The sequence below is a fragment of the Somniosus microcephalus genome, chromosome 2 (genome assembly GCF_052327205.1).
Source record: "Somniosus microcephalus isolate GS21.2 chromosome 2, FLI_Smic_1.0, whole genome shotgun sequence".
Taxonomy (NCBI): Eukaryota; Metazoa; Chordata; class Chondrichthyes; order Squaliformes; family Somniosidae; genus Somniosus; species Somniosus microcephalus.
In genome coordinates, this window is record NC_140988.1 from 81,099,382 (window position 1) to 81,121,063 (window position 21,682).

Consider the following 21,682-nt stretch of genomic DNA (forward strand, 5'->3'; position numbering starts at 1 on the left):
GAATTGCATAAGGCACTGGTCTGGCCTTGTGGAACTTTGGATTTGCGTTCTCCTCAATCTTAATTTTTGCTTTCATGCCCTTAAGTGTTCTTATTCCCTTCTTGAACACTTCCTGAGAGTCAGAGAGTATTTGTGACAGTCTCTCAGGAGTGGCGTTGCTGTCCTCCTTTGCTGACGCAAACAGTGCTTGGATGGTGTGCCAATCCAACTGTATTTTCCTGAGCCATTCGCGTCCCAGCAATGGTGGTCCTCCATTTTTCAGTACATAGAGGTTCAATTGCGGTATTTTTTTTACTTTGTATGTCACTGTCACTTTTATTTTACCTTTGGGGCACACTCTTTGTCCTGTGTATGTCTTTAACAGTACTTTAGTTGGCCTTAGCGGTATGTGTGAAAACAGTCGTTTGTAGTCATGTACAGAGATCACTGTTAAAGCTGAGCCTGTGTCCAACTCCATCTTCAGCCTAACTCCTGCCACTTCTGGAGTAATCCATATTATTCTGTGATCCTCTGTCACTTTCACACTGTGTAGTTTCAGACAAGCCAAATCCTCTTCCTGTGAGTCTGTGTCACTTTTTTATCTGAACTGTTTCAAGTCACGTGGTGTACCACCTTGTATCTTTCTTTGAAAGGTTTCTTGTTTTCAGTCACTTGATGTACCTTCTTGTTACTCTGTATTGTATCAGTTTTCTGCTTCTTATTTGCTTTGCAGACTCTTTCAATGTGCCCTTGTCTGCCACATTGTCTGCAGTCTTTGGCCTGGAAATTCAGTTGCGTGCGCCAGCCGTTAGCGCCTTAAGAGGAGTAGACTTCGAGCGCTAGGCACTTAGCGGCCGGGCGCAGCGCGATCTGCGCCTACGCCCAACTTCAGTAGACATTTAGCGTCGGCGCAAAGTGTTTGCGCGCGCTCAGCTGCGCGCGCAGCTTATGACGTCATTTCTTCGTGCAACGCCCTTTGTGCGCCCCAAACCGGAACTTCAGTCGCGCCCGCCCAATGTGGGCGTGGCGGTGCTAAGAACTGTGAAGTGGAACGCAGCAGAGGCCCTGCGGGCCTCGGGGAGCGCTAATTAAAGGGCACTTACACTGAACTATAAAGGCCAGCCATTTTGCTGCAATGACTTTTGTGCAACGGATTTCTGGACAGAGACCAAGGAAGAGACCTTACTGATTTGGCCCAACATAGGAGAGGTATTTTTGGCTTCTGGCCAGAGCTTGGAAATTTGCCTCATTGTGATTTCATTGTTTGCCAGTATATTATGGGGGCTGCATGGGGTGCCAACCCTCAGTTCCAGCATTATGTGCGAAGGGCTCGCAGACGCTGTGTGAGAGGGGCAGCCATGCCTAGACGCAGAGGGGGCATCAGGCGTCGGCAACGTAGGCCTTACCCACTCAGGGAATACCGCCAGCAGGCGTCCTATCTCACCATGACTGCCGCGCAGTGTGTTAAGAGGCTGCGCTTCAGAAGGGAGGTGGTTGCAGAGATCTGCCAGCTGCTTCACAGAGATCTGCATCCACAGCTGATGTGCAGGACGTCTCTGTCGGTGGAAGTGAAGGTCACGGTGGCTCTGAACTTTTATGCAAGTGGCTCCTTCCAAGCCGCTGCTGGGGACATAGCTAACATATCCCTGTTCGCCATGCATCGCTGCATCCGGCAGGTCACCGATGCCCTTTTCACAAGGAGACACCAATTCATCTCCTTCCCCATGACCCTGGAGAGGCAGGAGCAGCGTGCAGTCGGATTTGCGAGGATCGCGGACTTCCCCATGGTGCAGGGCGCCATTGACTGCACGCATGTGGCTTTGCGGGCACCTATCGACAACGCCGAGGATTACCGCAACCGGAAGGGCTACCATTCCCTCAATGTACAGCTGGTGTGTGACAACAGGCAGCGCATCCTAGCTGTCAATGCCCGCTTTCCAGGCAGCAGCCACGATGCATTTATCCTGCGCTAGACTACTGTGGCTGACATGTTCCAGGCACAGCCTCCCCCAAGAGGATGGCTTATCGGGGACAAAGGCTATCCTTTGTGTACATGGCTCGTGACACCGCTCCGCGCGCCCAGGACCCCTGCTGAGGAGGCATACAACGAAAGCCATCAAGCCACAAGGAACATCATAGAGCAAACGATTGGCGTCCTCAAGCAACGGTTCCGCTGCCTGGATCGCTCCGGCGGATCTCTACAGTATTCGCCGGATAGAGTCTCCCAGTTCGTCGTCGTTTGCTGCATGCTGCACAACCTGGCTATCCGCAGGACTCAGGCACTGCCACCTCACGTTGGACCACCACCTCAGGAGGAGGAGCAGGAGGACCATGAGGAGGAGGAGGGGGAGGAGGAGGAGGAGTACCAGCCCAGGAGGGAGCCACAAGGTCCAAGGGCCGTCCGTCGGCGGCTTATTGAACGACACTTCTAGGCCCCCTGTCAGGGAATGGCTTGTGGCAATGAAGGGACATGAATGCAGCCGCTCCGCAAGCCCTCAGCCGGTTAACGCAACAACCACTTCAAACATCAAACATGGACAAGCTGAATAAAGAAAAAGCTTTATTGAACAAACTCAGGGCCCTTCCCACATGAAACCCAAAAACAGACAACACCCCCAAAAAACAGTCAAACACATGACTCACTCCCACAACCTGGGGAGGAATAACAAAACTTTTCCATCCAAATGGCCTTCATCCTCGGCCTTACCAAAACAACCCCCCCCATAGACAACACAACCACCCCCATATAATAAAACATTTGGCAACACCCTCTACTTTGTGTGCCGAGAGGGCGAGTCCTTGTCCAGCCTTTTCCGGCCCCTGGCCGACCTGCTGCTCCGCCTCAACCTGAGCCCTGTGCGTGCTGCAAGGCTGGGGGAAGGCTCCTGAGGGGCACATGGCGTGACGGCAGATGCCCTTGGGGGTCGGCCTAGACGAGCTCTAGCCCTCGAGGGGCCGGCTGCTGACTGCTGCAGCTGCGGCTGGGCAGCATCAGTCTCTCCAGCAGCTCGTGGCAGCTTCACTGGGGGAGTGGCAGTGGCGGCTGCAGCAATGGGGGCAAGCTGGCTGATGCCAGGCGCTCGCTGCTCGCCTGAGACACTGGCACTCGGCCGGGCTGGCACTGCAGCAAGCGCAGCAATCTGCTGAAGGCCAGACCGCTGTGCTGCTGCAGCGCGGCGGGTGCCCTGGCGATGCCTGGCTGACACAGCGAGTGTGGCAGCAGTGAGTGCCCGTACTGCCCTGGTCTGTGCCCGCATCAGACCAGCCAGTGACTGCACGGCACCACTGATCAACTGGCCACTCGCTGCCTGTGCTGCCCTGAAGTCGTCCCGACTCGCGTCCTGTGCTGCCCTGAATTCGGCCCGACTCGCGTCCTATGCTGCCCCGAATTGTTCGAAACCCCTGGCCTGTGCTGCCCCGAGTTGCTCGAAACCCCTGGCCTGTGAGGCCCTGAAATCGGACACACTATGAGCCAGGGACTCGATGGCCTCAGGCAACCGTGCCACAACCCCCATGAACTCGGTGTGCCGGCGATCCGAGTCCGCGGACATTTGATCGAGGAGGCGCACCTCCTGGGCGAGGACCGTCTCCGGACTGGAGGCCGGACTCTCCCTCTGGGGAGAAGGCCGCCGAGCTGCCCGACCCTTCCCGCGTGGCTGGACGCCACTGGGCCCAGCAACTACACTCCCCTGCAACACTTCCCCCCTCTGGGGAGAAGGCCGCCGAGCTGCCCGACCCTTCCCGCGTGGCTGGACGCCACTGGGCACAGGAGCTACACTCCCCTGCAACACTTCCCCCCTCTGGGGAGAAGGCCGCCGAGCTGCCCGACCCTTCCCGCGTGGCTGGACACCACTGGGCACAGGAGCTACACTCCCCTGCAACACTTCCCCCCTCTGGGGAGAAGGCCGCCGAGCTGCCCGACCCTTCCCGCGTGGCTGGACGCCACTGGGCACAGGAGCTACACCCCCCTGCAACACTTCCCCCTGGCTCTCCTCCAGGGAAGACGTGTCCCCTCCATTGCCATCCCCTGGCGCGGATGAGGGTTCCCCCGATGGGCCGCCTCCCTCTTGCTCCTCCTCGTCCTCCTCTTCCGAGGGACTGTCACTGGCAGCTTCAGGGACCTCCTCCTCACCAGCTGAAAGCAGGAAGGCACAAGAGTAGCTTTAGAGTGAGGACAGGGCATCAGCGAGGGAGGCATGAGTGGTGGCATTCAGCGCATTGGTCGGACAGTGGCAAAGGATGTAGATCTGAAGCGCAAGGGGAACGAGAGAGGTCCAAAAGGTCATGTCCTTACCATTGGGGCCCAGCACAGGGTCGGCATCTCCGCATGCAACGGGGCCAATCAGCCGGCCACCCATGAGTCGACCCACGCGCTCCTCCAGGTCACTGAGCTGCTGGAACTGGGGACGGCCTCCCTCCGTGTCAGTCTGGCTCCTCAGATTCTGGGCCAGCTTGGCCTGCAAGAGAAAGGACGGCCTCTAAGTACAGTGTGGTGCCCTGTTGTTGTGTGCACTGCCTCTCATGGTCGAATAGCTTGGCCAGTGTGGTGCCCTGTTGTTGTATGCACTGCCTCCCATGGTCGAATAGCTTGGCCAGTGTGGTGCCCTGTTGCTGTATGCACTGCCTCCCATGGTCGAATAGCTTGGCCAGTGTGTAAAGTGCAGAAAGTGCAATTGATGTTCATGCCAGTGCCATAGCTGCTGGATGAGGGCTGGCCATTAGGGCCCTTTGCCCATAATGTGAGGTGCACATGCAAGGATGAGGAGGACACTGGAAAGGGTACTCACCCTAACAATCCGAGTGAGGTCGTTAAACTTTTTCCGGCATTGGACACCAGTCCTGGGGACATCGCAGGTGGCTGTGACCCTCTGGGCGATATCCCTCCAGGCTCTCCTGTACACCCTGGTGGCAGGCTTCTTGCCACTGTCCGGGAACAAGATATGGCGTCTCCTCTCCAAAGCCCTAACCAGCACCTTTAAATCATGGGCAGAGAAGCACTGCGCTCGCTCACGGGCCCTCTGCATCCTTCCTGGCGCTATTTCTCTCCAGCAGCAGTGTTTAGGCCTAGCTGGAGGGCTGCAGTATCCAGGGCGTGGCAGCAGACCAAGTCGACCCTTCCCCCTTTAAGAGCTGGCCGGCGCCAGGGTGTCTGCTGTCAATCAAGAAATGACCGCACCTGCGCTGCGCCCGGCCTCGGCGGTATCACTCTGCACCGCCGGCTTAGCGCCTAAAGATAGCCGTGCATCGCCAGTTTTAGCGCTCGAGCAAACTCCTTGGCCAAAGCTATTGAATATCGGCGAAGTGGCCTCCACTTTGCGCCGGGCGCAAACTTTAGCGGCCGCCCGACTTTACCGCCCCAAAAGTGGCTATACTGAATTTCTAGGCCTTTGTCTTTAAACCAAGAGTCATTGTGGTCATGTGACATTTTGCCACAGCGATAACACTTCTTTTCTTGTTTCAGTGACATTTTATTAGTTGAATATTCCAGGGATTTTTGTTGAATTTCTAAAGCGAAATGGTCTTGGAGTGTGTCCACTATTTGTTTGAATGTTTTGTTTGCTGGCTTTTCTGGGGTTAATAAACTACGTATCAGCCCATATGTCTTTGCACCCATAACAGTCAGCAAAACAGTGGCTTTCTTTTCTACCTCCACTCCGTTAGCCTCACAGTACAACTCCACTCTTTCAATGTAAGTTGCCCAGTCTTCAATGCTGCTATCAAATGCTGCAATAGTGCCAATCGTCGCTATTTTTTTTTTCCAAACCCATTTTTCTTTCTTTACTAGTTAGCTAGCGTCATGCAAGTCACTGTGCACTTTTCACTTGACTTACGTATCCCCTGCCTAGCTTAGCAAGCGTACTCCGTTTTCTCTGCCTTCTCGCTCTTTTCTTCCAAGTTTCGGTGTCCTCTGGATGCGATGCCAGAATAGGAAGACGTAGGTTCATAATTCTCATTGCCAATTTGTTGTGTTTGTACCGCTATACACAACTACATAAAATAATAAAGCAGCAGAGACTGAGAGTAACTTCAAGTGATCTTTACTGGTTAACTGGAACTTCGGCACTGACTATACAAATCGATACGCGTCTGTTATATACGCTCGCAACTAAGGATGTACATCCGTAAAACAAAGTAGTCCCTTCAATGTTGTATACATTACAGGCTCCAAGCAGCCTTTGTTTCATTTTCAGCTATACGCTTGTGATTGCTTCTGTTCATAATAGTTTTTGGAGCGAGTGGAATGTCGACTTCAAGGCCCAAGGTCTCGCCACGCTTTAATGATGACTCACTCCATGCTCTGGTGGAGGGAGCCAGAGCACGAAAGGAGGTGCTGTTTCCATTCTGTGGGAGGAATAAACTTCCCCAGCAGACCAAAGCTTCCCCGCAGGAGGAGCAGACTGTTGGCGAGCCCTCAGGCTCGCAACCCCAGAGGACGCCCGCCCAAGGTGTTGAAGCAGGAGCAGCATGAGAGTGAGCACAGGGCCTCCACATCTGCTGAAGCCACAAGGGAAGCACCACGTAGGAGCACATGTAAAAGGAAGATAAAGCACAAGTAGTCACAAGGGTAGTCACTTGGGTGTTCTGTTGTGTTTAATTGTTAAATGCCATCCTTTAGTCGATGTATTGAAATGAAGTGATGGCAAACTGTTCAAGTTCTGGACTCTGTCATTTCGGAAATGGAAGTTCCACATTGAGGGCTCAGGGCAAATTGTATTTGCCTATGGTGTGGCAAGAAGGTGCCAGGCACATGTGTTTGAATGGGCAACTTAAGCAAATCTGGCCAAGATGAGTGTATCCCTTGCATCCCGGGCAGCAATGTGCTCGCGCGCTATTGCATCTGGGTGATGCGCATCCGCAAGGTCTTCGTTCTCGTTCTCCTCCTCCTCCTCCTCCTCCTCCTCATCTGAGGAGGCTATACGCTGAGCCACTTGTTCCTCAGGCAGCTGCAAGCCACGATGCTGTGCAATGTTGTGCACTGCACAACAGACCATGACGATTCTGGAGACCCTGTCTGCTGAGTACTGCAGGGCTCCACCAGACCTGTCAAGGCACCTAAATCGCATCTTCAGTAAGATGGTATGCTCGATGATGGCTCTGGTGGAAATGTGACTGGCATTGTAGCGCTCCTCAGCTTCGTTGGATGGCCTCCTGAACGGTGTCATTAGCCATGTCTTCAGAGGATAGTCCTTGTCTCTAAGTAACCATCCCAAAAGTTGGTTTGGCGGATTGAAGAGCGGAGGCACACTTGACTGCCGCAGGATGAACGAGTCCTGGCAACTGCCAAGGTAACTTGGCACAAACATGCAAAATGTCCTTCTTGTGGTTGCACACCAGCTGCACTTTGAGGGAGTGGAAGACCTTGCAGTTGACAAAAAGAGCTGGGTTGTGATGGAGTGCTTTAAGGGCCACGTGTGCAGTCTACAATGCCCTGCACCCTTTGCAAGCCTGCCATATTTGCAAAGCCAACCACACACGCGGTTATACTTGCTTGATCCGTGGAGAAGTGTATGTAATTGTGCGCCTTTGCAAAGAGGGCATCGATAACCTGCATGATGCAAGTGTGTGCGGCCGACTGGGAGATGCCGCTGATGATCCCTGGAAGGAGCCTGAAGCAAAAAAGTTGAGTGCGGTGGTGACTTTGACAGCCACTGGTAAGGGGTGTCCATCCACTCCTCTGGGCTCCAGGTGTTGGTGCAGCATTGTGCAGATGTCACCGACTACTTCTCACGAAAGTCTCAGGGGGAGAAATTCGGTGGGCTGCGCCACCAGTTAGCGCCTAAAGAGGGCACTCAGTGGCTTTAGCGCCACTGGCCACGCCTCCCGCGATATTTAGCTGGGGCGCTAATGGCGGCGTTAGCCTGTTGCGCTGCGCCGCCACCGATGACGTCATTGGTGTGCGCAGCGCCCCGCTACTGCCCCGATCGCGATATTTGGCAACAACCGCCTCTGTAGCGCCGCTCTCTAATTGCGTCCGGTTCACAGGGCCTACCTGCGGCGGCAGTGGTGCAAATTAAGGTGGAGGTGCGGGGCGGATGTTTTTTTCGGCAGACGCCTGCCAGCACCTCCGTCCCTGGCCTCCTGTTCTCCCCCCGCGGCATCGCCGGCTGTTTTCCGAGAGCCCGGCACTTCTCCTCGGTGCCGGGCTCTTTTGCCGGCACTCGCGATCGCTCATCGCGCTGGTGCAGGCCCCTCCCTCTTAAGAATGGGAGGAAGGCCTGCAGTACCGCAGCGCGCCGTGCCGCAGCGTGTGGCGCTGCGGCACGTTGCACTGCAATATTCAGTTTCAGCGCCCTAAGAGGGACGCGGAGCGCCTCGAGCCTCGCCCCGTGTCCCTCTTGGGGTGCTCAAGCTGAATTTCCGGCGATCGCTGCTGCTCCGATCGCAGCGCAAAATCTGGCGCCCAGGCGAGCTTGGCGCCCCGTTTGCGGCTCCACCCAATTTCTCCCCCTCAGTCTCCTTTGGCACTGCTGCTCAGTCATGTTGAGGAAGCTCATCCTCAGCCTGTAAACCCTTTTTTGGGGGGTATCTCCTGCGGCGACATGCTTCCCTGCGCTGGTGCCTTCTGCCCTGTGCAGCTTCAGGTGGGTGAGCAGCAGGTTGGCGTTCCTGTCATTGCTGCTGTTGTTCCTGGTTTTGTTGCTGCCGCGGCTGCTCTTCGTCTGAATCTGAAAGGAAATAAATGGTTCCCATGCTGCTGGTAGATAACTCAGTTGAGGAGGCGCTCAGTCAATGTGGGGAGCGGGCTTTCCCAGGAGGTCACAGTGGAGATGGATCTCTGCTTCACCACATCCAAAATCAGTGGACCTACAAAAAGTTCTCCAAGACCTGAAAAAACAAAGTTCTGCCACCTGCAACTGATCCTTGTTGAGAGCTCCGTTTTTATGGTGGAGCTGCAGCTGTTTGGAAGCCAGCCACTTGTCAACCCGACAGGATTAGTTGGCGCGTTTCAGGAGAGACATGCAGCATGTTGGAAATGTGGCAAAATTTGAAAGGCCTCTCAAAATGGGATTATCGAGGTACTTAAGTGGTAGTTAAGGGCCTTAAGGGCCTATTCCACCGCCTGGAGGCGCAACCGAAACGGACTTTGCAAGCCCGCCTCTGGCAAAGTTGCGCAGAGGCAGTTTGATGGCGGGATCGGAACCCGCCGTCATTTTTTCAAATTTTCCCACCAGTCCCGCCTCCAAACCCGCCTCCTCAGGGCTGATAAAATCCAGCCCTTTGTTACCCAATTGGATTAATCTTGACTGTTAGTGAAACAATCTTTTTTCCCCATCTCCAATATTTTTATAATAACTAATTAATTAAAGTGTTCAAAGAAAATTAAAAAAAAAAAATTTTGTTTAATGCCTCTATGATTTTTCTCCTGGATTGCTCGCAGCAGTGTCCTGGAGATTAATCTTCAATTCCTGGAGACTCCAGGATCGGCTTCTGTACAAAGCTTAGAGGAGCGAGTGAAACATGCAGATACGGGCGTTATAGGAGATCCATCGCAGATCCTTGTAGAGTTCCGTGCCTCTGTATACAGGTTCACAACTGCTTACAGGGCCTGGGTCAACTGTTAATGACCAGGGTGAACTATATAGCATAAAATGGCCAACGGATTGAGCAGCCAACCTGCTACATGTCCAAGTTATTCTTCATGTTAATGTAAAGCTGCTGTGTACACTTCAGTCATGAACCCTGTTGTTGTCCACAGATCCAGAACGGTCCTCTTTTTGCCTGTGTCCTCACTGGGTACACAGTGACTCCAAGCATCCATTTGTCTTTTACAAGCTTTGACTTTGGGCCGTGTTTCATCTATAACGCTGGCATGACACCTTGCAAAACGTCTCTGCTCATCACTAATAAAGAGGACCAAGCAATCAGGTAAGACAGTCCTGGCTCTGAGCCCTGTTAAAGTCTCATTGCCACTCGTGTTTCACCTCATTTGTTTCTCAGTGTTTGATCTGCTCTGGGTTATTTTCTCCACTTTGTCCCCAGCTAGTTGCCCCCATGCCGTGCCCAGCAGAATGTTCTTTTTGTGGAGCATTGTCGGAGCATGGAATACTTTTTCACAAGGAGTAAATTGGTTAATATTTGAAGCAGAGGAAGAGACGACTATACGGAGAGCGGGATTAGGTTTGGGTTGCTCTAGCAATGAGCCAGCTAAATGGTCTCGGGTCTGTGCTGTAAACCTTTAAGGTTTCTGTTTGTGCTGCTCTGATGTTGTGAGGTTGTTTTAGAGGCGACTGTCCCTCAGTGTAAGGAAAGACCTGGACTGAGACTGGGCGAGCAACATTGTGCTAACTGTGATCTGATCTGTACACTGACACAGCTCGCTGATATTAAAATCAAACCAACTGAAAGTTAGAGGTTGTCAACTCCAACAGCATCTACCCCAGCCGCTAGTTTTTGAAAGAGTCCTCGGGGCCGACCAAGCACTTTGTGTATTAAGGAATAGGACAATCGGAGGGATGTGGCTGGTGCAGTAGTCAAACTTTCCCCACTGGGACCTGGGTTCAAATAAAACCCAGGCTGTTGGGATGAAAGTCTTCCCTCTCTGACTGGATGTGAGAGTTTGACCCAGACTGAGTCTGGGTGGTCACAATCCTTCTGCTCGTGAGTATGGACCCACAGCACAAAATTCTCCCTAATTGGCAGTTTCACTCAGAGACCAAAGCTGGCTAGTGTGGAGACTCTGACGTTGGTGTAGTAGGTGCTGTATTTCTGACGTTGGGATGAAGTTCATCGTTAGAACAGTGTCGAGGAAGCTTTACCCTAACTGTACTGTATCAGGGAGGCCCCGCTTTTAACCTAACCAGCGGGTTCAGGTCGGGCGTCTGATTTTATGAGCCGAAGCCACTCCATTCTGTAGTGGTGAGCAGTGCCCCTTGTTTCTTCACCTTCGAGCACCCAGTGTGGCAGCAAAAGGCACGGGTACAGCCCGAGCTTCAGTACTTACAGTGAATCTTGGTGCACAATGCGGTGAGGGAGGGTGTTGGTGCAAGAGAGTGGAGCATTTCCCACTTTAACAGAGGGTTCCATTGTCAGCAGCAAGAACTCCCAGCTCAGGTATGGCTGGCTGGTTTTGCCATATTATTTCAGCACAAGTTAGAAAGATGGAGACAAGATGAATAACTGCAACTCTGGCTTTGAGGTGAAAAATAAAGCAGCTGTCCAGCTTGTGAGTAACATAGAATCTAGAATTGTACAGCACAGAAAGAGGCCATTCAGACCATCGAGTCTACGCCGGCTCTATCGAAGAGCAATCCAGTTAGTCTCACTCCCCCGCTCTTTCCCCATATCCCTGTAATTTGTTTTCCTTCAAGTATTTATCCAATTCCCTTTTGAAGGCTACTATTGAATTTGTATCCACCACCCTCTCAGACAGTGTATTTCAAATCCTAACCACTTGTGTGAAAAAGTTTTTCCTCGTGTTGCCTCTGGTTCTTTTGCCAATCACCTTAAATCTGTGCCCTGTGGTTATCGACCCTTCAGTCACTGGAAACAGTTTCTCTTTATTTACTCTAAACCCTTCATGATTTTAAACACCTCTATCAAATCTCCTCTTAGCTTTCTCTGCTCCAAGGAGAACAACCCCAGCTTCTCCAGTCTATCCACGTAACTGTATTCCCTCATACCTGGAACCATTCTAGTAAATCTCTTCTGTAGCCTCTCCAAAGTCTTCACATCTTTCCTAAAGTGTGGTGCTCAGAATTGGACACAATACTCCAGGTGGTGCCAAACTAATGTTTTATATCGGTTTAGCATAACTTCCTGGCTTTTGTACTCTATGGCCCCGATTTTCTGGCCGCCGTTGGGCGGCTTTTCATGCGGCCGGGGGCCGAAAATCGGCGAGAAAGCAGGTCGGGACCCCCCCGCCTGATTCCCCGCCCCGTCTGACTTTCAGACCGCCGTTTCCCCGCTCCCTGCTTCAGTCCCGGCCGCCGCTGGGGGGACTGGTCGTCGGCACACTAATTACCAATAATTAGCTCGTTGAGGTAGATTTTCCGGGGCCGTTGCGACTTTGGGGCTTTCCCCACATGAAACCCGCCTGCGGAGAACCCCGCTGCTGAGAGCTAGCGTGAAGCTTGCTGGCTTGCTGGCTTGCTAGCTGTCAGCTGCAGGTCAATGGAGAAGCTGCGATTTAAAGGGACAGCACTTGTATGTTGAAGGACCTTGTTGCTGAAGGCTTGGGGCTACTTCTTCAAGGCTTAGGCACAGCTGTGGAAGGTTGGAGCCTCACACACTTCTCCAATGTGATCTCCTGGGAAGCCCCTCTCGCCACCCTCACTCAGCGCTTCCTCAGCGGAGGCATCTACGAGAAGCATGGGACGCCTTTTTTTCCTTCCCTTCTTGCCATTAGAGGATCTCCAGCGGCAGAGGCGGCAGCAGCAGAACCAGGAACAGCATGATGAGCACCAGGCTGCTGCTCACTCACCTGAAGCTGCACAGGCCAGAAGGGGCCAGCGCTTGGAAGTGGCTTGAGAGCACCTTGCTGCGCTTAAGGGGGCCATGGGGACCCATTTCTGTACTGGCAGTCCTACTCAGAAGGACTTCCATGAAGATCTGGTTTCTCTGTTCAACTGATGGCCAACGCTCCTCAAGAGATGTCATTCTCTTATGAGCACTCACCATGTTTTCCGTACCCTGGCGAGTTATCTCCTCCATGGAGGTTGCCAACCTTTACATGGTGATGCGTTCATGCGCCAATGACTCCACAAAGGCTCTGCTCATGGTCGCTATGGACTCCTCCATTCGCTCCATACTCGCAGCGACCCTGGAGACAAAACCTGCCAGAGACTCCTGCATCTGTGCATGGAGATCCATCACCTCTTCTCTTGCGGATGGACCCAGAGGCAGAGGGTCGACATGCAGCACAGCTGAGCTGAGCTGGCAGAGTCCTGCGCCCTCCGATGAGGACTCTCCACTGCTGTCCCTGTCTCCAGAATCTGCTGAGGCTCACTTGTGAGCTATGAAACACCAGGTGGCAACACTACTCTATGTCCCGAAGGTCCCCCCGAGGTGTGAGTGTCTGCACTGGTGCTGGGTGCGCTTACTTCTGCTGACGCTGCGCCCTCAGAGGTTGGATCTTCCTCTGAGGAGTCTGGCTGCACAGCCTCTTCCTCCTCCACAGTGAAGACGGGGGCTCTGGATGGTACTGTAGGGGAGTTAAGGAATGAGTTAGAGATGTAATGCCAAGGCTCTTCTGGTGACTCCCAGCGAGTTGGCATCTGCCGACACCTGCATCCATGCAGCATTGGTCTGAGTGGGAGGCCTCTTCCTCCCTGACCTAGGGAAGAGGACCTCCCTGTGGGTCCTAACCCCATCCAATAATGCCTGCAGTGAAGCCTCGTCGAATTTGGAGGCAGCTCGGGGTCTGGCACTGCCCACAGCTGCTGCAGGCTCCTCTGCCATCCTGTATGGTTCGTTTGGAAGCCTTCAGAGGATGCAGTGCTTGCTATGGACCTTGAAAGCACCACGAATGATGACATCATACTGTGGGGATTTCTGACTCGAATTGGACAATTAGCAAGGCTTCCCACATGCCGGGAATTAATTGGCCACTTGAGGGAAAATTGCGTGGAGCTGGCTGATACTTTTTTATGTGTGTCAGAAACCCCACATTCGGGGAAATCCGACCATTCCCCACATAAGCTGAAAATCGGGGCCTATGACTCTATAAAGCCCAGGATCCCATATGCTTTATTAACTGCTTTGTTAACCTGTGCTGCCACCTTCAAAGATTTGTGCACAAACACCCCAGGTCACTCTGTTCTTGCACAACCTTTAAAATTGTACCATTTAGTGTATATGGTCTCTCCTCATTTTTCCTGCCAAAATGTATCACCTCACACGTCCCTGCGTAGAATTTCATCTACCATGTGTCCGCCCATTCCACATGCCTGTCTATGTCCTTTTGAAGTCTATTACTATCTTCCTCACTGTTTACCACACTTCCAAGTTTCATGTCATCTGCAAATTTCAAAATTCTGCCCTGTACCACCCAGTCCAAGTCATGATTGTATGCAGGGTGCTGAGTGGCAGCTTGGCGCTGTTGCTCCCTGCACCCACTTCTACTGTGAGCAACAAGCAAAGCCGATCCAGTGATTGCAGGTAGGACTCCCCTCTGTGCACCCCCCCCCACCTCCACAGAATCCCACTCTGTCCCGTATGTAGATCCCCAGCCTGACATCAGCCAGCACAGCCCCTCCACATGGCCCAGCGTTTGCAGGGAGAAGTCAATGAAACAATGATCTGCCACCAGGGACCAAGCAGCAGGTTGGTCAGCTTTAGAGAGCGAGAGAAACCTGAGCTAATGGATAGCCCTGAAAATCCACAACAGTTCTCGTCATCTCGCACGGCAACTTCAGCGGGAGACTGGCAGAACCTTCAGGGGAGCAACCACTTACTATACATTTATGCTGTTTCCCTGGTGGATCTGCCAGTCTCCTGTCAGGAGGAGTCCTATGGAATTTCAGGGTCGATGTTTCCAGTGGGACTGACTTCACTGACTGTGACTGTGGGATAAGGAATGTTCTGTCTTAGTAGAACAGGACTGAATGTGAGAAAAAGGGGAAGATTGTAGAATTGTTACAAAACCCCTAAGAAGGGATACAGGAAGGACTCAATGTGCAGGCTGATCAAACCACAAATTGCTTACCTTCTCCATAATCAGCAGGCCACTGTCTCTTGGTTAGGTGTTTGCTTGTGAAACTTTAGTGTGCTTTATTTCCCTTCTCACATTCACTTTTGATTTTCAAGCATTAAGGCACCTTTGGCTGGGATCTTACCTTTCGGGGACACTTTGGGGGCGGGACAGCTGCCTTCCGGGTTCTAGTCCCGCCCCAGCGACGTCTGACGCACAGACGCGATTTTGCGTTAATTGGCCTTGTTAAGCCCGCCTTGGATCTTTCACACCACTTCTGCAACTGCCATCAATACACAAACATTACAGTAGACCCACAGCACACCACACTTACCCTGTTGGGGTTTCCCAACGTCAGGAAGCCCGCAGTAGAACTGTCAAAATTGGAAAAAGCCTCTTAATTGCCTGTTAACTACCTGTTAACAAGCAGTTAAGTGGCTATAATCCTTTTCCTGCCACTAGGAGTTGGGTCCCTGTGCAAATCGGGGACCTGACTCCCGGGAAGATTGATTGGTGGCGGGTTGGCAGCGGGTTCGGGACCCACTGTAGTGTATGTAACGTTCCACCTTTAAGAGAACTATTTTAAGGGTTGCACTACTTTATCTTGGCTACTGTATACTGTAATACCGGTGGTGACCACACCGGTATATAAGTGCTGTGTAAGGATTTATTGGGCAGATTCGCCCTGACCTTCGAATAGTAAAGTCCTGTTAAAGTTACTCTTGTAGTCTGTGTATTAATTCACCATATAACCCACAGACTTTACAGTGGCGACGAGTTCGATCTTACCCTGCGGCAGCAATACATCCGAAGCAGTTAACGAGCGTCGAGAGGAGGCACCCGCCCTCGTCATTCTGCTGAGAGAAGACTCGAGTCTGCAGAGCAAGGAAGAAGGAAGAATTCAGACATGAAGCCTTCCATCAGCAACAGGCAGTGATCGTCCCTTCTGCCACGGTGATGAGTGAGCCGATCAGCCACGAGAAGCAAGTCGGCCACGTTGACTGCGAGTAGGGGGAAAATTTTAAAAAAAGAACGGAGGAAGGGCGGTGAACTCGACCACGGTCGGGGGGGAAAGGAGCCGGACAGAAGTCGGGCCCAGAGGCGCTGAGACTGGGGCAGCGTGGGGCACGGAAGCCGCGGTGCAAGCGGGAACGCAGCCGGGGTGAGAGACCAGGCTACCAGCGGGAACGCAGCCGGTGTGAGAGACCGGGCTACAAGCGGGCTGGGAGACGCAACAGCGTCGTGAGACAGCTCGACCGCGACCGGCGAAAGGCCGGGCAGCTACCGAGGCTGCGAGGCGCTGCGACCGGGATCGTAAGGCGCGGGAAGAAATAAAAATAAGAAACCGCGGAGAACTCAGCCGCAGCCGGGGGAGGAAAGGACCGGACTGCGAGAGGGCTGGGAGGCGCGATTGGAAGCCGCTGAGGGAGAGACAGAGCCCGAGCGAGCGGGAGAGACAGAGCCGAGCGAGGGAGACCGAGGAGATTCAGCCAGCGGCTGGAACTGTTCGCCGTCAACGGGTTGTCCCCAGCGCCGGTTGCCCTGCCAAGAAAAGGGAACAAAGAACGCACTGAAGCCGGCGCGTAGGCTGCGAACCCCGAAAGCCAGCGGTCGTCGCCCGAGGGAAAAGCTTACCCCTCCCGCCAGTAGGCGGAGAAGAAGACAGGAGCGGGAAACCGCCATTTTGAAAGTGGGCGGGGAAGAAGACAAGCGCGGGAAACCGCCATTTTTGGAAAAAAAAAGTTAAAGAAAAATTTCGTTGTTGTTTCTCAGGAAGATTGTGAAGATGCCTAAGTGTGGCAACATCAACGAATTCGATTCTGATGTGGAAGATTGGACCACGTATGTAGAACGCATCGAGATATATTGTAAGGTCAATAAGATAGCAAATTATGATAAAGCTCTAACCTTACTAAACTCAATGGGTGCGAAGACATACGGGTTATTGAAGCATCTTCTATCACCAGCTAAACCGGCGGATCAGTCTTTCGCTAATATTGTTGCTGTCCTGAAGGATCATGTGAACCCCACACCGCTGATGTTAGCGGAACGAGCTAAATTTTACGGGAGAACGCAACTAAAGGAGGAAAGCAACGCGGAGTACCTGGTTGAGCTGCGTAGGCTAGCAAAATACTGTCAGTTTGGGGTAAATCTAACAGAGGCACTGAGAGACAAGTTCGTGTGCGGGATGTCGAAGGAAGGAACACAAAAGCGACTGCTCGAAGAGAACGATCTTACACTTGATAAGGCTGTCCTTATTGCAGCATCGCACGAAGCCGCAGCGAGAGGCACGGCAGAAATGCAGCTGAAGACAGCGGTACTCAGTGTGGATCAAATGACTTCGGGTGCAACGAAATGTTACCGTTGTGGGAAGACAACACACGACCAGAACCAATGCTGGTTTAAAAACCAGGAATGTAGAAAATGTGGCAAACTTGGTCACATAGCTAATGTATGCCGGTCAGGAAAGAAGACCAGCAACAATAAGTCACCGCAGAAGAAGTACAGAAAGGTACATAACGTGACTGTGAAGAGTCCAGATGAACTGAATTCGGATTCAGACCCCAACAGCAAGGAACTGGGTAGTCTGAGGATTCACAATGTGAGCAAAGAAGCTGACCGACAAACTATCTGGGTCACACTGCAGATTGCAAAAGTCCAAGTGAAGATGGAAGTGGACACTGGATCGGCGTTGACGGTCATGAATAAACAAGATTACAAAAAGTTATTCAAACATATTCCCCTACGGGATACGGAGATAGTATTGCAGACATACACGGGGCATAAAGTATACCCCATCGGAAAGATGATAGTCAAGGTGAGACACAAGGGCAAAGATCACCAAGGAATGGACTTATATGTACTACCCAAGGGAGGTCCACCACTTCTGGGACGGGAGTGGATCAGGAAAATAAAGATAGACTGGCACTCACTAAACACAATGACGGTAGATTTCGGAAAGAAAGATGTCAAACCTGAACGGTTGTCCAGAATATTGGACGAGGCTAAAGAGGTATTCCAGCAGGGACTGGGAACACTGAGAGGAATTAAGGCAAAAATCAAGATTGCAGAACATGCAAGCCCAAAATTTTTCAAAGCCAGATCGGTACCTTACGCGATACGACCTGCTGTGGAGGCAGAACTGGAAGAGCTTGAACGTGCAGGGGTACTGTCGAAGGTGGACTGGAGTGAGTGGGCCACGCCCATTGTTCCCGTCATGAAGTCTTCATCAAGTAACAAGCCAGGGGGACCGGGGAAGGTCCGCATCTGTGGAGACTTCAAGATCACAGTTAATCCGGTGCTTCACACGGTACAATACCCGCTTCCGCGGATTGAGGATATCTTTGCTTCATTGTCTGGCGGGAAACACTTCACCAAGATAGACCTGGCACAAGCATATTTACAGATGGAGGTCGAGGAAGAGTCACGCCAGTATCTCACAATCAACACGCACAGAGGCTTGTATCGATATAATAGACTGGTTTTTGGAGTAGCTTCGGCTCCAGCAATTTGGCAGAGGGCCATGGAGCAGGTCTTACAGGGTATTCCAAGCACTCAGTGTTACTTGGACGATATCCTGATTATGGGAGAAGACGAGGAGGAACACCTCACAAATTTGAAACTGGTGCTCACCAGGTTGAAGGAATATGGCCTTCGAGTTAATTGCCAGAAATGTGAGTTCTTCCAGAAACGGATCTCGTACTGCGGTCATGTCATTGACCAAGAGGGGCTGCACAAGTCACCTGACAAGATCGAAGCGGTCGTGAAGGCCCCCGCTCCGGAAAATGTATCACAGTTGAGGTCGTTTCTGGGGTTGATTAATTATTACCATAAGTTTCTGCCAAATCTATCCACGGTGCTGCATCCGCTGAATGCTCTGTTGCGGAAAGAAGTACCATGGAAGTGGAGCGAGGACTGTAAGAAGGCTTTTCGCAGAAGCAAGGCGTTGATTACCTCTGAGGAAGTGTTGGCTCACTTCAACCCAACGCTACCTCTTCGTCTAGCTTGTGATGCTTCCCCTTATGGTATTGGAGCTGTACTCTCACACAAGTTACCAAATGGCTCGGAAAGGCCAGTCGCATTTGCGTCCCGATCATTGACCTCCGCTGAGCGAAATTATGCTCAGATAGATAGGGAGGCTCTCAGCCTTGTGTGGGGAGTAAAGAAATTCAATCATTACCTGCAGGGCAAGAAGTTTACATTGCTGACAGACCACCAGCCGTTGGTGTCCATATTCAACCCTAACAAGGCCGTTTCCACTATGACAGCACAAAGGCTACAGAGGTGGTCCATTCTACTAGGGGCACACCAATATGACATCGAATACAAAAGGTCCAAACAGCATGGAAATGCTGATGGGTTATCGCGCCTACCGTTGCCAGTGGAAGAAGAGGCAACTACAGTGGACCCAGTGGAGATGTTCCACTCAACCATAATGGAATGTCTACCAGTAACAAATTCCATGATCGAAAAGGAAACAAGAAATGACCCGACTCTCTCACGAGTCTACGATTTAACGGTGGAGGGATGGCCAGTACATGGCGAATCAATGCTGCCAGCATTTTCGCACAGAAGAGAACAGCTGTCAGTGTGCCGAGGAACCTTGATGTGTGGATCTAGAGTGGTGATTCCACCCAAACTCCAGCAGAAAGTACTAAAGGAGCTTCACGAGGGGCATCTGGGTGGAGTGAAAATGAAGAACCTAGCCAGAGCGTTTGTGTGGTGGCCAGGTATTGATGGAGACATCGAAGAAATAACCAAGAGCTGTCTAGGATGCCAGAAGGTCCAAAACGCGCCACCACAAGCTCCTCTGCATCCATGGGAGTGGCCCTCATCGGGTACATATCGACTTTGCTGGTCCATTTATGGACTCAATGTTTTTAATCGCGGTGGCTGCACACTCCAAGTGGCCGGAGGTAATAAAAATGTCCTCCACCACCACGGAAAAAACCATCACAGTATTAAGGACCATATTTGCCAGGAATGGGCTGCCGGAACAGATCTGTTCTGATAATGGACCGCAATTTGTGTCCGAAGAATTCAGGAAGTTCTTAAAAAGCAATGGGATCAAGCACTATACGTCCGCCCCATACCATCCCGCCACCAATGGATTAGCTGAAAGGTTTGTCCAGACCTTCAAGAAGGCCATAAAGGCCATGGGTAATGAAGACATAAATCTACAACATAAGGTAGATAATTTCTTGTTGGCGTACAGGAATGCAACACATGCGGTCACAAACCAAACTCCCGCCATGATGTTTTTCAATAGAAGAATAAGATGCCGGCTGGATTTGATTAAGCCAAACGTCAGAAGGGACGTAGAGAACCGGCAATTTCAAGGCATGAATGAAAGGCCAACTAGATCCTTTCAGATAGGTCAACAAGTTTTGGCCTGGGACTACCGTACCGAGAAATGGCAGCCGGGAACTATTGGAAAAAGGCTAGGACCGTTGATGTATACCGTGGACATTGGTGAAAGCATAATAAGGCGCCATGTTGACCAGATCATAGAATCATCCACAAAGGCCCAACCTACTCCACAACTCTATACGTCTAATGTTGAAGCAGAGATACCCAGAGCATCTACCTCCGATCCGGTAATACTGGAATCCGATGAACCTGAAACGGTCCTTCAAGCCGAATCGACCTTGCCAGAAGAACCTACTACACCACCGAAAACGACTACACCACCGAGGCGTTATCCGGACAGAGTCCGGAAGCCTCCAGAGAGACTGAATCTGTGAACTGTTTCACATAAAGTTGTATATATGTTAAGATGTTATATTAATGGGAATATGTATATATATTGTTAACCTAAAAAGGGAGGATTGTAGTGTATGTAACGTTCCACCTTTAAGAGAACTATTTTAAGGGTTGCACTACTTTATCTTGGCTACTGTATACTGTAATACCGGTGGTGACCACACCGGTATATAAGTGCTGTGTAAGGATTTATTGGGCAGATTCGCCCTGACCTTCGAATAGTAAAGTCCTGTTAAAGTTACTCTTGTAGTCTGTGTATTAATTCACCATATAACCCACAGACTTTACACCCACTGCCAATCTTTTTGATTTTGCCAGCAGTGCCGCCTCCAAACCCGACCCCTGAGCGCCAGCAAAATCCAGCCCAAATTGTATTTAAAATTGCAGCCAGTGCCAAACACTCTTCTCTCTTGTCATAGTTTGAATTAAGAGCCCCAAAATTCCTCCCTTCTGGTATTTGAGTCCTCGCCCCTATTTTGTGCCTCACAAACTCTTGTGGATTTCGTGTCAGATGCATAATCCACACGCACACATGTATTACGACACCATGCAAATGAGGGAAGTGCATCATCCAGTGTATTTCTCTCCATTTGCGCCCCAATAATACTGGGTGCCTTTGTGTCTCTGGCATCCAACATTGCTGAGGGCCCGTGTAGGGGGAAAGGGTTAAATTTTAAAGTGTTATTTCCTGAAAGCAATTGATTGTAGAGCGATCAATTGTTTTTAACCTCCAGCGAAAGCAATACCATAATTCAATTTCAGCATCTTCTGAGGTCAGCAGTGCAGTTACCAGGCTGCGTTGCTAAACCCCTCACCCTCCTCCCACCCCATGCCCAGCAGAGGCTCAGTGAAAAGCCAGAAGGCCCACCACCGGCTTCTAAGGGCAACTAGGGATGGGCAACAAATGGCCAAATGGTCTTGCCAGTTACATCCACATCCTGAGAATGAATGAATAAATAAAGAGTAGCCGAGGGTGACTTGTCTCCACACAGTTCCACAGTTGAGTTTGAAGCCTCATCATACGCGGAAACTCAATTCCAGACCCTGCCTGTGCTGCAGTGATCGAGCTTGGTTGTTGAGATATATACTGTGTAGAGCATACACAGAAAAGGTTATTTCAGACTGTTTTACCAACAAGATAGGAACAGGAGGAGACCATTCAGCCCCTCGAGCCTGTTCTGCCATTCAGTTAGATTGTGGCTGATCTGTATCTTGACTCCATTTACCCACCTTGGTTCCGTAATCCTTAATACCCTTACCTAACAAAAGTCTATCAATCTCAGTTTTGAAATGTTCCAATTGACCCCCAGC

At 51.5% G+C, this 21,682-nt stretch overlaps 1 protein-coding gene across 1 annotated transcript in view; it reads left to right on the forward strand.

Moving 5' to 3' along the window:
* The first annotated feature begins 9,707 nt into the window (after positions 1–9,707).
* Positions 9,708–21,682, forward strand: part of LOC147122784 (axonemal central pair apparatus protein HYDIN-like) — an 83,898-nt gene continuing 71,923 nt past the window's right edge. Inside the window, exon 1 of the mRNA XM_085963947.1 lies at positions 9,708–9,846. Within this exon, the coding sequence (XP_085820073.1) occupies positions 9,791–9,846 (56 nt within the window). The 5' untranslated portion in view covers positions 9,708–9,790. The remainder of the gene's footprint in view (positions 9,847–21,682) is intronic.